The sequence below is a fragment of the Aulonocara sp. 'chitande type north' Nkhata Bay genome, linkage group LG4, assembly GCF_057382095.1.
Source record: "Aulonocara sp. 'chitande type north' Nkhata Bay isolate Kocher_YH1m ecotype deep benthic linkage group LG4, A_spYH_male_GT1.1, whole genome shotgun sequence".
NCBI classification, from domain to species: Eukaryota; Metazoa; Chordata; class Actinopteri; order Cichliformes; family Cichlidae; genus Aulonocara; species Aulonocara sp. 'chitande type north' Nkhata Bay.
This window is the reverse complement of record NC_141347.1, coordinates 33671816-33688473: the sequence shown is the minus strand read 5'-3', so window position 1 is coordinate 33688473 and position 16658 is coordinate 33671816. Positions and strand designations below refer to the sequence as shown.

At 37.3% G+C, this 16658-nt stretch overlaps 2 protein-coding genes across 3 annotated transcripts in view; both read right to left on the bottom strand.

Annotated features, from left to right (window-relative positions):
• Positions 1-6521, bottom strand: part of LOC147333115 (uncharacterized) — a 12894-nt gene extending 6373 nt beyond the window's left edge. The window contains exons 1-2 of the mRNA XM_086290078.1: positions 5996-6521; positions 920-963 (exon numbers count right to left, since the gene is read on the bottom strand). Of these exons, the coding sequence (XP_086146204.1) occupies positions 920-933 (14 nt within the window). The 5' untranslated portion in view covers positions 934-963; positions 5996-6521. The remainder of the gene's footprint in view (positions 1-919; positions 964-5995) is intronic.
• LOC147333114 (uncharacterized) overlaps positions 6517-16658 on the bottom strand; it is a 12343-nt gene continuing 2201 nt past the window's right edge. Inside the window, exons 2-5 of one of the 2 annotated variants that reach the window (XM_086290086.1) lie at positions 13809-13852; positions 11738-12223; positions 11519-11632; positions 6517-9900 (exon numbers count right to left, since the gene is read on the bottom strand). In XM_086290086.1, coding sequence (XP_086146212.1) covers positions 8811-9900; positions 11519-11632; positions 11738-12223; positions 13809-13822 — 1704 coding nt within the window. In that variant the 5' untranslated portion in view covers positions 13823-13852 and the 3' untranslated portion in view covers positions 6517-8810. Of the gene's footprint in view, positions 9901-11518; positions 11633-11737; positions 12784-13808; positions 13853-16658 lie in introns of those variants that run through there. The other variant, XM_086290085.1, reaches the window with a different exon arrangement.

Genomic DNA, 16658 nt, shown 5'->3' with positions numbered 1-16658 from the left:
GTAATAACCAAATTTAAATTACTAATAGAACTCAGGGTGCTAAAAGGGTTCTCTCACCCCAACCGGTCGCAGCAGATGGCCCCGCCCCTCCCTGAGCCTGGTTCTGCCGGAGGTTTTTTCCTGTTAAAAGGGAGTTTTTCCTTCCCACTGCCACCAAATTGCTTGCTCATAGGGGGTCATATGATTGTTGGGTTTTTCTCTGTATCTATTTTTGTACAATCTACTGTGCAATATAAAGCGCCTTGAGGCGACCGTTGTTGTGATTTGGCGCTATATAAATAAAATTGAATTGAATTGAATTCAAAGTATTCTATGATATGATTCAGCCACTGCCAGTAATATGACTTTATAATTGCTAATGCAAATTCAGCAATGAAATTGAAATGCTCTTCCTTGATTCATGATAATAAGACGGATGTCTGCATATTTAAAACACAGATTTATCTAAAAGTGATAGTAGTGAAAGTGTAAATTGTAACTTGTATCCCTTACAGACCGTCCTTTCTCCTTCTCTGGTGTGTAAAAATGCTGACAGTCACACCTCTGTTTTTAACGCTGTCCCTGTGTTGTCCAAGGTGAGATATGCATTTGATTTCTTATATAGGTTTCCTTTGACAGCATTAGGTAAAAGCTGCTGGGGTGTAAGATAAAGGATCTGGAAGTCTTTCAAATACTGTCCTCTTGTGGTATAGTGTTGTGATTACAGTGTATGAAGCTACAATAAATACATATAATTCATTGCAGTCTTTGATTTCCCTATGTATATGTGTTATGTGTTGACAGTAGAAAAAACATCTGGACTTGTTCCATATTTGAATATCCTTAGAATATGACTGTGATTATTTTTGTTAATATAGTAGATTTAAGTATTACCATTTTTGCTAATACTTCAGCATAACTGTTTTGTTTTTTACTTTACCTTGTTTCTGACATCCTGAGGTTTTTGTTGACTTCAATTATCAGCTGGAAAAAGAAAAAAATCCAGAGTTTTTTTATGGTTTCTTTTTTAAAAATCACATTTTAAAGGAATGGCTAAGAAAAACTTATCATATCACATACCAGAACATACCCTTTGCTGCTTTCTTTTAACTTTGTTTTTATCATGTTATAACTCTCCGTACTTGGTAGTACATAATAAATCTATCTCTTCCACTTATCCTTTATCGGGGGGCTGGAGCCTACCGCAGTATAATACACACTAGACAGTTCACCAGCCTGTTGCAGGGCTAACACATAGGAACAGGCAGCCATTCACACTTATGAACAATTTAGAGTTACCAATTAACCTAACCCCACTGACTGCATGTCTTTGGACTCTGGGAGGAAGCCAGAGTATCTGAAGAAAGCGCATGCAAACACAGGGAGAACATGCTAACTCCACACGGTGTTTCCAAGACCATGTCCTCATGTAAATGGATTTATGATGACCAACAAACACAGAATTTACATAATTGACAATGAAAAAATTCAAAAAAAGAAATGGTATGGTTAGAGTTCCTACCCACCTAAATATGGTTTTATTTCCTGCTTGTTATATATAATCTGCAAAGATAAAAGTTTTTTTTAAAACTTAAAAAAAAAATTTAAACCCTCAATGAAAAGCATTTTACTCAATTTCATGAAGTTTTACGTTAATACAGTTGGGTTAAGGTCACATAACCATTAACAGTGTCTCCAAAGGTAATAGTAAGTACTGTTCAGATATTTTTCTCATTAGATATGTGTTGCATAATTTTTTTGCTCTGGCTACAGCCACTTATCTGAACAAACACCTAACGCTCTGATAGGGTCATCCCACATACACGTGATAACTTCAACAGGTATGCAGGAAGAGCATGGGGTTGAGCAGAGCAGAGAGCAGATAAGATAAGCATACTAGCAGAATTTATGATGAGGCTCTGAACTAAAATTCCACAATAAAACATGGTTGTAAAGATGACATTTCAACATATTTAATAAATGTCAAATTTTGAGTGTTGATATATGTAATACTGGGTTTTGTGTGAATAATTAATGAATTTTAAATCCTTACCTAGACAAGTGATTAAGAAAATAAACATATGAATTACAGATTTTATGGGAGTAGAGACTCTACTAAGATTTAAAGTACTTCACAGGCATTGATCTGTTGATCTATTGCTCTCCAGTTGCCAAAAAGTACTAAAATGGTTTTGTTTTTCTTTTGGTTTTTTTGCATTGGTGTGATAAATGACCATCTAGACTAGAGGTGTCGAACTCCAGTCCTTGACGGCTGCTGTCCTGAAACTTTTAAATGTGACCCCACTGCAACACACCTGGTCATTAGCAAGACTCTATAGGACTTGTTAGATTATAATATTATTTTATGCCATGTTATACCCCTAATTAAAGATTGTGAATTATTATGTAGTTTTAGTTTGCATTATTCTCCTGAATTAGAAGAAGCTGATAACTATTGCATTAGTTAAACTGATTTGCATTACATTAAACTGCTGACTTGTTGTGAATGAATGATATTGTTTTATGATGCATTATACTGCTGAGTTATAAGAAATCTAATTTGTCTGAGTAGAAGAGAACAGAGTGTGCTGGAGTTTTCTGCCCCATTTCAGCAGGAGCAGATAAACAGGGAGCCAAGGTCGTAGCTTAGGCGCTGTGTGAGAGAAAGCATGTGAATGTTTAGGCTTTGTATGATAAGGTGGAGGCACCAGAGGCTATAAAAGTTTGAGCAATGCTCCACCATTTTGAGATTTTGAGGCTGTCTGCATCAGTGTCCATCTCCCACGCGTGTGTTCATTAAAATCATCGTTTGACTCAACCCGGCCGGACCAGTGTTGTTATTGTGGTTTTTTCTCTTGTCTCCATCCCCAATATTTTGAACCTTAACAGACTCGACTGCATGCAGAAGTGGCAAATCTTACCCTACTCAAGTAATGTTAAATAAATTTAAGTAAATGTAAGTGTTTGGAAAATTGTACTTCTAAAAGTACTGTTATTGCACCATGTTCATTCACTCATGAGCTGCTGTAACATGAATCAAATGGCTGAACTGCCACCTTAGCATGCAGTCAAGTTCTATCGAGTCTTGTTAATGACCTACTAATTTTATTAAGGTGTGTTGCAGCAGGGACACACAGAAAAGTTTCAGGACACTATCCCTCGAGGAGTGGAGTTTAACACCTATGATCTAGACAATGTAATAGTAGTTTAGTTAGGGGAATATATCCATTTATCTAAAGTTATCACTAGAAGCATATTTTAGGCATCACAATGTTGCTACAAGATTTTAGTTAATATTAATAACATCTTAACTGAATTTGCCATTTGTATTTTAAATTTAACCCTAACCCAATGAAAACATTAGATCCAGTTAAGATTTACCGTAATAAAAACCAACTGCAGAGTATTTACAAAATGAATGAATGAAAAAAACAAGTAAATAAATAATCAATGTAGATTTCATAATTTCTTTTCTGATAAAGATAAAATCTTTACCCTCCTCATCTTTTCTAACTGCCCTCAACCCATCAGCAGGACTGGTATATGTTCCGTTTTGCAAGTAGGAATCGGACAAGCCCAGTTAGATCCCCAATATGACCTTTAACAGGAGACAAGCGTGAATTTCTCTGATCAAACAATCAGAAACAGACCTCATGAGGGGGGCCTAAGAGCCTGAAGTTCTCTGGTGGGCCCTGTACTCATTGCCTGGTACCATGGAGCCTTACTGCCATTTGCCATTTAATACCAGAAATTGCAGGTCCACCATTGGTATCCTATGCTTTTCATAGATTAGAGCTCATGTGACAAACATGAAAGGGTCTGGAGAAGCCTTGGAGAGCATTGTTCAGCATGACCAGTTTGGTGGTGGGTCTGGGGAGGCATATCCATGGAGGGATACACAGACCTTTTGATGAAAAATGCTGGAAGAGTTATGCAATATTTGATTTTCAATCAGTTGTGCTATACAATACATGATGAACCAGCTAAACATAGCTAACACTCGTCGCAAACACATTTTCTCCCACTAGTTTCTCTTGTTTAAACATCTCCTCATATGGGGAAGGAATTCTTTATGTTGTGTCACTAGGGAGCGGGGCTAAGTGTATAAACAGTGTTGGGGAGTAATGGAATACATGTAGCAGCGTTACGTATTTAAAATACAAAATATGAGTAACTGTATTCTGTTACAGTTACCGTTTAAAAAGGTGGCATTCAGAATACAGTTACTTTGTTGAAATAAATGGATTACACAGCGGCCTTTTCCTGTTTCATATGTTAGGCTATGCCCTCTCTATTTTTGGTAAGTCCACGCCTGTGGAAACCCAAACAAAACACGCATTAAGAGGCTCTAATGCCTGTGTCTCAATCTCGCGGCCCATGTCAGCTCTATTTGTGGCCCGCATAATGACGTGAAAAATTGGTTTTAAATGATTATTCAAAAAATGATCTAATATGAAGATAATAGCCAGAGTGTTACAGGCATAGCCCTACAGAATGTAGCCTCATGGGCAGTGTAGTCAGTGCTGCAGGGAGAATGGACTGCCATACCCGTTATGTGTCTGTGAGCGTGAAGGAGGGAGAAAAAGGACAGTCGAAAAGTACGAGCTGTCACCGAGCAGAAACCTGAGATGGAAGCATGCAAATATAATAATAACCACTGCAGCCAAAAAGACAGCCTGATGAGCCCAGTTGTAAGTAAGCTATTAAGACTCGACTGTACGCTGTGTTCGTGTTTTCCTCCAAAGCCTTTCAACGTCTCTCTCTGTCTGTCACTAGCAAAGTCGACCCAGACAACAAAGTAAAGCTAGTTTTCGGCTACGAGCCCGACGTATTAGCCAGAGGTCGGTTTACTATGATTCGGAGCCGCGGACCTGTTTTATACACGTGCAGAATAATTGGTATGGCGAGTAACCTTAAGTAATAGTAATAAATCACACAGCAATACTACATTCATGTAGTTATAAAAATCATGATAACATATTAAGTAATCCCAAGTATTCAGAATACGTTACTCTCATTAAGTAATGTAATGGAATATGTTACAAAATACATTTTCGGGCATGTATTCTGTAATCTGTAGTGGAATACATTTTAAAAGTAACCTTCCCAACACTGTGTATAAAGAGGGACGGACAGACTAATTTATGTTTCTGTATATACTGCATAGACTCTATATATGCTGTTACTCCTCTTGCAAGGTAAAGTAAAGCTTTACACCTCTGCTTGGTCTCCATTTGTCATTTGTCATTTTTCTAACACCTCCACAGGCTCAAAAATGACACCCTGGCAGCCATTATGTATCCATATGGATCCTAGGGTTCTCCTGCTGCACGACAATGACTGGCCTTATGGGGCGAGAGTATGGAGGCAGTTCCTGTAAGATGAAGGAACTGATACCACTGACAGGCTCCACATTCGCTTAACCTTAATCAAAAGAAGATCTCTGGGTCATTATGTTTATGAAGCAGGTCTCTCTTGTAGATTACACACTGAGTCCCAATGGAATTACCTACGGTTAAATAAAAAATAGTCATAAAATATGTTTCTGTCCATCCGACACCACCAGGTTGCACATCAGACTGTCCTGTGATGCCCAAAATTGTAATGGACATTTTGACGCAAACAGTATTTTAAACTGTATACCACCTTGATCTAAATTGAGGCTAACTAACCATATTTTGAATGAAAACTTGTGATGTTCTTCCTAATGCTTCAAAAGCAACAGCACTGTATGATGTTTATTTACAAGACTCTACTGCAAAGATTAACCATATGTTCCCTCTGGTCTTAAATTTAAACAGTGCACTCAGTGTGAGGTCACAGGAAATGTGGTGGAATTGAACTCAGAAACGTCTTGCTGTGAGGCAACAGTGTTAACCACCGTGCAGTCCTTTGAACATACTTTACATAATTTATGAACACGTATTACATGCCAAAATTATTGTACAGGTTTTATTTTATTCATTCCTTGCTGTAAATAAACTTGCCAGTTTTAAATAGTGTAAAGAGTCTTTACCTTTTCCCCAGCTTCCTACTTTCTTCACTTGGCGCTTGTGGCTTCTGTTATTGCTACAACTTGGTTGGTTTTGCTTTCACCTTAAAAATGATAAAACCACATATAAACCATGCCCACATCTCAAGGTGTGGCTCCTCTGTAAGGCACAGGTGTCAAACTCCAGTCCTTGAGGGCCGGTGTCCAGAAACGTTTAAATGTGTCCCTGCTGCAACACACCTGAATTAAATTAGTAGGACATCAGCAAGACTCGACAGAACTTGTCTGCATGCTGAGGTGGCGACTCCTAACCCTACAAAAGGAAATTTAAATAAATGCATGTAAATGTAAGTGTTTGGAAAATTTTACTTCTAAAAGTAGTGTTATTGCGCCATATAGTGATGGCCCGTTTATAGCTGAAGCTCAGGAGCATGTGTAAAAAAAATTAACACACTGCTTCAGAAACACTGTGCCAAGACTTGGTTCGTCTGAACAGAGTCACATGATAAATGACCTCCGAAGCTTCATTCAGCACGTCACTGCTTCACTACCTCCCATATGGAAAAGATATATATAAATCTCATAAAGTTTGTATCTGTCTTGTGTGAAACTTGTATGAAAAGCATACAAGAGTGAAAACAGATATAAGATCCCTAGAAAAATTATATAAATGAAACTTGTGTGTTTTGGATACTTACTAAAACAATATATGAAAGTGTCCACTTTCATGAGTAAATCACGTAAGCCTTATATTATTATAAGCCTTATATGATGGGGCAACCGTGGCTCAGGGGGTTGGGAAGCACATCTGTAACCGGAAGGGCTCTCTGTCCTGGTCGTTGTGTCCCTGGGCAAGACACTTTACTCTACCACCTACTGGTGTTGGCCAGAGGGGCCGATGGTGCGATATGGCACGGCATGGATATGATTGAGTATGATGACGACCTTATAGCTGATCTCTTTAATCTCGCTCACGATTATTACAAAAAACAAGCAATACCTGAAAAAAAAATGAAAAAAATATGGTAAACATGTGCATTAGTGTTTGTACTCAATAATGCCCCTCAGGTGCCAGAGGCAGACAGAGGACCCAGGAGTCTTGGGGCACACGCAGCCCTCCAAACAGTACTGAAGACCGAAGTCCAGTCTTAATTCCGTTAATCTAATGAAAAAACCAATTTTCCAAAAGTTATAAGATTTATCTTTATTAAATTTAGAATCCGCGTACCGTACTGATAATTTGAATTTTACTTAATGTTACTTGCTATAATGAAAATAGTAAAGCATAAAACACATTGCAAATACAATTTCAAAAAAAGAAACAAACTAATGACCAAAAATCACAGCTAGTAAACAGCCTGTAATCAGTTAAGACCAAAGCTTTGAAAAGCAGATTCCAGTTTTTAAACTTAATCACAGAATTCACAAAAGAAAAAGGGAAAAAATTCTGATATGATTCATCTTCTCATTGTCACATTTATATCATTTATATCTCCGTAATATTATTAATAAAATGTATTGCTGCATGACGTTTGCACTATAGCATACATTTAGAAAACAGTGGAGCACACTGTGGTTCAGTTTTCCCATCTAATGCAGTCCTGTCTGTTTACTGATCGATTACCCTATAACTCAAATTTATGCTTCACTTTGATCAGATGAAAATTTAATTTGTTTTTCTCTAAAAATCTAACTCTTTATAAAAGGATAAAATGGCAAGTGTAGAATCCTTAGTTTTTCATCATTAGGCATCATTAATGAGGAAAAGAGTGTATATTCTGATGTTTTTGCTGATCTAGTGTTTTGGACACTAGTCCAAGTCTAAAGACACGCAAAGGATACTGCCAAACTGTCCCAGTGGCCTTCTCTGTTCTTTCAACTTAAGTTCTCTAACGGTGAATGTACCACACAGCCATATAACAAACCCCAGTAACCCTCCTAGAACTGCAATAAATAAATAAAGTCCTCTTTTGTGACTCATTTTCTTACACATAGACAGTCTGGTTTTTATTTCTTCATCTCTGGAAAAAAATGGTGCTTCTAGATTTCTTTTTCTCTGATGTCTCCAGACCTTAATGCAGAGAGTCACAGATCTTCTGCCATGATCCCATTTCTGAGCTCCAAAGTGCAGCTCTCGCTCTGATAAAACTTTTGTTGCCTTTAGCTAGACTGATGCTGTCTTTACAGATGAAGACATCATGCCAGTGAAAAGAAAAAAAAAATCACTGAATGCAATGGCACCAGCTCTAGCTCTAGATAGAGAGAGCAAGTGAATGCTCCCTCTGAATGCTGCCTGACACACTGGGATTTCTGAAGCCATCTTAAATGCATTACTTATTACTTTACTTTCGTGCAGCACCATCTTTGTGGAACAAGCAGGGTTTTGAACAGCACACTGCTCTAAGAAACTGCATCATGTTGTCCTGTCATTTGTTCAGTTCACTAATGAAGTGAGAACATGGCATTTCCTGGAACAAAAGCAGCATCCAAGTTTGGGTCCATCCTTGGTGGAAAAGCGATTTATATATTTGTTGAAGTAAAATATTTGTTATTTGTTTTTGCTTTTATTGGTGGGTAAATACTTAAGAGAAAGACAAGTTATAAGTGAACTTGTCTGTCTTAATCAGAAACAAAACAAATTATTACAAAGTCTAAATTAATATTGCTACGCTGCTATTTCAAGAAAGATGTTAGCAAAACTTTGGTCCTGACCAAGAAAGAGAGTATAGCTCAAGAAATCAGTCAGAATTTCCACATAGGTCCACACACTAGCCACTAAGACCAAAGACAAAGTGGCACACTTTTATACTCTTTGGCCTCACCTTAAGTACTCTCATGTCTAATTGCTAAATGCGCCACAGACCCATGCAGCAAACCCTAATAAGCCTCCTAGAACCACCATAATTAAATAAAATTCTTTTTGGAATTTCAGTTCTCTGTCCCTTTGTTTGTTCTCAAAAGACACAGACTGTTTTTTCTGTACTTGTCTCTTCATTGCTGTATAAAATGGAATCTCTAGGAAAGCTTTCTTTTTGTCTTCTGTCTTCAGACCTTCATTCAGAGAGTTACAGATCTTTTGCCATGAGTCTATTTCTGAGCTCCAAAGTGCAGCTCTTGCTCTGATGAATTGTGAGATTTCAGTTTTGTTGGCTTTAGCCAGACTGATGCTGTCTTGACAAATGGAGTAGATGTCCATGCCAAGAAATAAAGCATTTAGTGCAATTGCACCAGCTCTGGCTGTCTTAGAGAGAGCAAGGGAACCTTTGAATGCTGCCTGACCCACTTCTGGGATTTCCGAAGCCATCTTGGGTGCATTACTTAATGCTTTACTTTCCTGAGCCACCATCTTGCCACAACCTGCAATCAGGTTTTTAGATTTTATCAATTTAACATCTGAAGCATCTTTAACCAGTGATCGAATCCTCTGTCCAACTGACCTAACTTGTTTAAAGCCACTGAACATATCTTTATAAAAACCCATTTCTATGTCAGCAGTTGGTTGATTGATTACCTCTCCCAGACAATCCTGAATACTTTGCACATCTTTCCTGAACTTTTGGAGTACATCATTGGCTTTGTTTTTTTCTCTTCTTTTAACTCTCATCTCTGTGAATGTGGTCACAGCACTGTTGGTTCCACTCAAGATTCCCATTGCTGTCCCACCTATTGACAGACCCAGAGATGCGCCTGCTGTTACAGGACTTAACGCCAAACCAACAATGGACAGCACACCTCCAACTGCTCCCACTGAGCTGCCTGTTATGCTAGAGATTTTTGCTCCCTTATTCATTCTATCTAACTGAACAGCACACTGCTCCAGGTCTTCTAGAAACTTCAGCATCCTCGGCTGTCGGTTTTGGACCTCTTTGATGAAGTCAGAACAGGACTTTTCCTGGAATAAAAACACCATCCGGAAGTTTGTGTCCATCCTTAGTAAAGAAGAGGAAAGTTTTAAACTTCATTTTATTCTGTTAATTGAGAGTGATTAGTTAAAAGATAGACAAGAACAATGTAAAAGAAAATAAAAACAAAATATTTACATTTAAAATAAAAATAAAATATTCTCATAAAATTAAAATATTTATTTTTTAAATTTGAAAACAATGTGACAGACTGGCGATTTGTCGAGGGTGTACCCTGCACTTGCCCTATGGTAGCTGGGATAGGCTCCAATCCCCCTGCTAAACTGAATTAGATAAGTGGAGGAAAATGGATGGATAGATTTGCATGTGGTTCAAATATGTCCTTTTGTCTATAAAGATGATTGAGATATATCAAGAACATGAGTCCAGCTCAGAAAATCAACAGTAGCAAAATCTCTGTAGATATCCATGATAAATTTAAAGTGAAATACAGATCGAGCTTCAAATAAATTTCAAAAGCTTCAAACATTCCCTAGAACAGTGGAAAGACTTCCTGGCTCAATAAAACAAAAAACAACGATAGCTTCTCAGTGGCAGACACAAGTAGACTGTTGAAACCTGAGGTTATAGGTAAATAGAAAAATATATCTAAAAGCAGCATTGGGGAGTAACAGAATACATGTACTGGTGTTAGGTATTTAAAATACAAAATATGAGTAACTGTATTCCGTTACAGTTACCGTTTAAAAAGGTGATAATTAGTATACAGTTACTTTGTTGAAATAAATGGATTATACAGAGGTCTTTTCCTGTTTCATATGTTCAGCTATCCCCTCTCTAATTTTGGTAATTCCACACATTGGCAAAACCCTAACTAGCACAAAGGAGCCAGCAGTGCATGAACAGGAATGCATTTCTTACACGGAAATTCCGACACCATTTCATATTTAAACAAAAAAGCGGTGGGCAAAATCTGACCGTTCAATGCAAACTCTGTTTGCCAGAAACCAAGCTGCTCTCAGCGTCAAAAGACTCCAACCTAAAGAAACATCTAAGTAAGTTGTTTACTTACGTTAGCCTACTGCAGCTACCTTGTTTTAGTTGTGGTAGCTACCTGGGTTATGTGCCACTTCAGGGTTTTCGATGTGCTATTGCTGTGTGAGTTATTACTATTACTGAAGGCTACTCGCCACCAAGCTAAAATTGATAGCTGGCGTTAGCTGAGGTTAGTTCATAGACTTGATGGACAGCATTAACAACCTGCTAGCTGCAAATAATCATGTGCAGTTCTGAAAGTCTATGAACTAACGCCAGTTAACAATGTTAGCTCAGTGGCAAGTAGCCTTCAGTAATAGTAATAAAATCACACAGCAATAATACACTCATGTAGTTGTAAAAAGCATGACAATATATTAAGTAATCCAAAGTATTCAGAATGTTACTCACATTGAATAACTTACCGGAATAGGTTACAATATACATTTTGGGGCATGTATTCTATAATCTGTAGTGGAATATATTTTAAAAGTAACCTTCACAACACTGTCTAAAAGCATCTTTTCACTTTGTTATTATGGCCTACAAAATCAAGGCTGTTGAAAAGAAGAAAATGACATATTTCTTATAAAATGTACTTTCTAGCAAACATGAGGGAGGTCTAACAACGTAATTAAGACATTCCTACCGGATTTCATTGAGCTGGTTAATACGACAAAGCATGTCTTGTATGTCACTTTCAGGCAAATCAGTGTTGATGTCTACGTGAACTTCATTCATCATCAAGGGAAAGGCACTGATGCTGATTTTAGAGACACAATATGAAATATGTTAATGTTTTATATAAAGTGCATAGTTTCTTTTTTATTTGAATCAGAGGAATTCTGTTGTTCATGATGTCGTTTACCTTTTTTCAAATCTGTCACAGATTATCTTGGAGACTTGTACGTATCTGTCAAACTGATATTTCAGCACCTCCAAATTCTGAAGTTTGGGAAGGAAGAAGACTTTTGCATCTCTTTTAAACTCCAGTAGCAGAGGGCAGATCAGTTTTGCATGTATGATGACAATTTGAACATGTTCACTGTCTTTGGGCAGCTGTACCACCTGGTTTTGAGTGAACACATTCAGTGAGGTCACTGCAAGCTTCTCCACTGCATCCAAGAAGAGGTCAAGCTTCTCCAGACCATCCAAAGTGTTTTTTAACACTTCGTCCAGCTCCTTCTCCAACTCTGCATGTTTGCTCTCTGGACTCAACATCTTGTTGAGCTTTTCCAACTCAGTCTTCCTTGCTTCCATCCATTTAGGGAATGTCTTGCAGAAAGTTCCTACTGTCTCAATGTGGCCTAATGTTTCTGTGATGTATGTGCACAAGGCCTCGTTGAACCTTTTGCTATAACACAAAACAACAATTTGCCTCATTTACTGAAACATGCACAGTAAATTGTTTACTGCTATGTATTTCAGTGAATCAGAATTTTTAACATTTACCATCAGAATAATTTGAATTTCTTTTTTCTTTCGTTTTTTTCAAGCAGGACAATTGGACAAATAAATAACTGTAAATAAAATGGTTATTTCTAATACATGGTTGAAAACCCTATACTGACAGTGACAGCCGGAAGTATTGAACTCCTGTACTCCTGGGTTTTCCTCTACTCTTTATTTAATGACACAAAACACCTCAGTGTTCAGTAAAATGAAGCGTAAAAGACGGTTTACCCTTAGACCTTAGGGCTAGTTAACAAATTCCTCTATTAACTAAATCTGAATGGGACACAGGGCAATGGAAGAATAATGCTACTTTTATACATGTTTGAATTGCAATAAGTATGTTTTAAAACATCATCTGCATGTACATGAATATCTGAAGAAGAATTTTTGTTGTTGTTTAAAGACAGATTTCAGTTTCCTTTTTTCACTAAATCTTGACCTTGATCCCACTGTATTAAAAAAAAGTTTTAGTATAGCTCTTGCCCATCGGGAGGAGTTGCGCCTTCTGAATACTCTTATTTATTGACTGATATATCAACAGGCACCCCCAAGGTCCCAAAGAGCAGTAATAACCAAATTTAAATTACTAATAGAACTCAGGGTGCTAAAAGGGTTCTCTCACCCCAACCGGTCGCAGCAGATGGCCCCGCCCCTCCCTGAGCCTGGTTCTGCCGGAGGTTTTTTCCTGTTAAAAGGGAGTTTTTCCTTCCCACTGCCACCAAATTGCTTGCTCATAGGGGGTCATATGATTGTTGGGTTTTTCTCTGTATCTATTTTTGTACAATCTACTGTGCAATATAAAGCGCCTTGAGGCGACCGTTGTTGTGATTTGGCGCTATATAAATAAAATTGAATTGAATTGAATTCAAAGTATTCTATGATATGATTCAGCCACTGCCAGTAATATGACTTTATAATTGCTAATGCAAATTCAGCAATGAAATTGAAATGCTCTTCCTTGATTCATGATAATAAGACGGATGTCTGCATATTTAAAACACAGATTTATCTAAAAGTGATAGTAGTGAAAGTGTAAATTGTAACTTGTATCCCTTACAGACCGTCCTTTCTCCTTCTCTGGTGTGTAAAAATGCTGACAGTCACACCTCTGTTTTTAACGCTGTCCCTGTGTTGTCCAAGGTGAGATATGCATTTGATTTCTTATATAGGTTTCCTTTGACAGCATTAGGTAAAAGCTGCTGGGGTGTAAGATAAAGGATCTGGAAGTCTTTCAAATACTGTCCTCTTGTGGTATAGTGTTGTGATTACAGTGTATGAAGCTACAATAAATACATATAATTCATTGCAGTCTTTGATTTCCCTATGTATATGTGTTATGTGTTGACAGTAGAAAAAACATCTGGACTTGTTCCATATTTGAATATCCTTAGAATATGACTGTGATTATTTTTGTTAATATAGTAGATTTAAGTATTACCATTTTTGCTAATACTTCAGCATAACTGTTTTGTTTTTTACTTTACCTTGTTTCTGACATCCTGAGGTTTTTGTTGACTTCAATTATCAGCTGGAAAAAGAAAAAAATCCAGAGTTTTTTTATGGTTTCTTTTTTAAAAATCACATTTTAAAGGAATGGCTAAGAAAAACTTATCATATCACATACCAGAACATACCCTTTGCTGCTTTCTTTTAACTTTGTTTTTATCATGTTATAACTCTCCGTACTTGGTAGTACATAATAAATCTATCTCTTCCACTTATCCTTTATCGGGGGGCTGGAGCCTACCGCAGCATAATACACACTAGACAGTTCACCAGCCTGTTGCAGGGCTAACACATAGGAACAGGCAGCCATTCACACTTATGAACAATTTAGAGTTACCAATTAACCTAACCCCACTGACTGCATGTCTTTGGACTCTGGGAGGAAGCCAGAGTATCTGAAGAAAGCGCATGCAAACACAGGGAGAACATGCTAACTCCACACGGTGTTTCCAAGACCATGTCCTCATGTAAATGGATTTATGATGACCAACAAACACAGAATTTACATAATTGACAATGAAAAAATTCAAAAAAAGAAATGGTATGGTTAGAGTTCCTACCCACCTAAATATGGTTTTATTTCCTGCTTGTTATATATAATCTGCAAAGATAAAAGTTTTTTTTAAAACTTAAAAAAAAATTTAAACCCTCAATGAAAAGCATTTTACTCAATTTCATGAAGTTTTACGTTAATACAGTTGGGTTAAGGTCACATAACCATTAACAGTGTCTCCAAAGGTAATAGTAAGTACTGTTCAGATATTTTTCTCATTAGATATGTGTTGCATAATTTTTTTGCTCTGGCTACAGCCACTTATCTGAACAAACACCTAACGCTCTGATAGGGTCATCCCACATACACGTGATAACTTCAACAGGTATGCAGGAAGAGCATGGGGTTGAGCAGAGCAGAGAGCAGATAAGATAAGCATACTAGCAGAATTTATGATGAGGCTCTGAACTAAAATTCCACAATAAAACATGGTTGTAAAGATGACATTTCAACATATTTAATAAATGTCAAATTTTGAATGTTGATATATGTAATACTGGGTTTTGTGTGAATAATTAATGAATTTTAAATCCTTACCTAGACAAGTGATTAAGAAAATAAACATATGAATTACAGATTTTATGGGAGTAGAGACTCTACTAAGATTTAAAGTACTTCACAGGCATTGATCTGTTGATCTATTGCTCTCCAGTTGCCAAAAAGTACTAAAATGGTTTTGTTTTTCTTTTGGTTTTTTTGCATTGGTGTGATAAATGACCATCTAGACTAGAGGTGTCGAACTCCAGTCCTTGACGGCTGCTGTCCTGAAACTTTTAAATGTGACCCCACTGCAACACACCTGGTCATTAGCAAGACTCTATAGAACTCGACTGCATGCAGAAGTGGCAAATCTTACCCTACTCAAATAATGTTAAATAAATTTAAGTAAATGTAAGTGTTTGGAAAATTGTACTTCTAAAAGTACTGTTATTGCACCATGTTCATTCACTCATGAGCTGCTGTAACATGAATCAAATGGCTGAACTGCCACCTTAGCATGCAGTCAAGTTCTATCGAGTCTTGTTAATGACCTACTAATTTTATTAAGGTGTGTTGCAGCAGGGACACACAGAAAAGTTTCAGGACACTATCCCTCGAGGAGTGGAATTTAACACCTATGATCTAGACAATGTAATAGTAGTTTAGTTAGGGGAATATATCCATTTATCTAAAGTTATCACTAGAAGCATATTTTAGGCATCACAATGTTGCTACAAGATTTTAGTTAATATTAATAACATCTTAACTGAATTTGCCATTTGTATTTTAAATTTAACCCTAACCCAATGAAAACATTAGATCCAGTTAAGATTTACCGTAATAAAAACCAACTGCAGAGTATTTACAAAATGAATGAATGAAAAAAACAAGTAAATAAATAATCAATGTAGATTTCATAATTTCTTTTCTGATAAAGATAAAATCTTTACCCTCCTCATCTTTTCTAACTGCCCTCAACCCATCAGCAGGACTGGTATATGTCCCTTTTTGCAAGTAGGAATCGGACAAGCCCAGTTAGATCCCCAATATGACCTTTAACAGGAGACAAGCGTGAATTTCTCTGATCAAACAATCAGAAACAGACCTCATGAGGGGGGCCTAAGAGCCTGAAGTTCTCTGGTGGGCCCTGTACTCATTGCCTGGTACCATGGAGCCTTACTGCCATTTGCCATTTAATACCAGAAATTGCAGGTCCACCATTGGTATCCTATGCTTTTCATAGATTAGAGCTCATGTGACAAACATGAAAGGGTCTGGAGAAGCCTTGGAGAGCATTGTTCAGCATGACCAGTTTGGTGGTGGGTCTGGGGAGGCATATCCATGGAGGGATACACAGACCTTTTGATGAAAAATGCTGGAAGAGTTATGCAATATTTGATTTTCAATCAGTTGTGCTATACAATACATGATGAACCAGCTAAACATAGCTAACACTCGTCGCAAACACATTTTCTCCCACTAGTTTCTCTTGTTTAAACATCTCCTCATATGGGGAAGGAATTCTTTATGTTGTGTCACTAGGGAGCGGGGCTAAGTGTATAAACAGTGTTGGGAGTAATGGAATACATGTAGCAGCGTTACGTATTTAAAATACAAAATATGAGTAACTGTATTCTGTTACAGTTACCGTTTAAAAAGGTGGCATTCAGAATACAGTTACTTTGTTGAAATAAATGGATTACACAGCGGCCTTTTCCTGTTTCATATGTTAGGCTATGCCCTCTCTATTTTTGGTAAGTCCACGCCTGTGGAAACCCAAACAAAACACGCATTA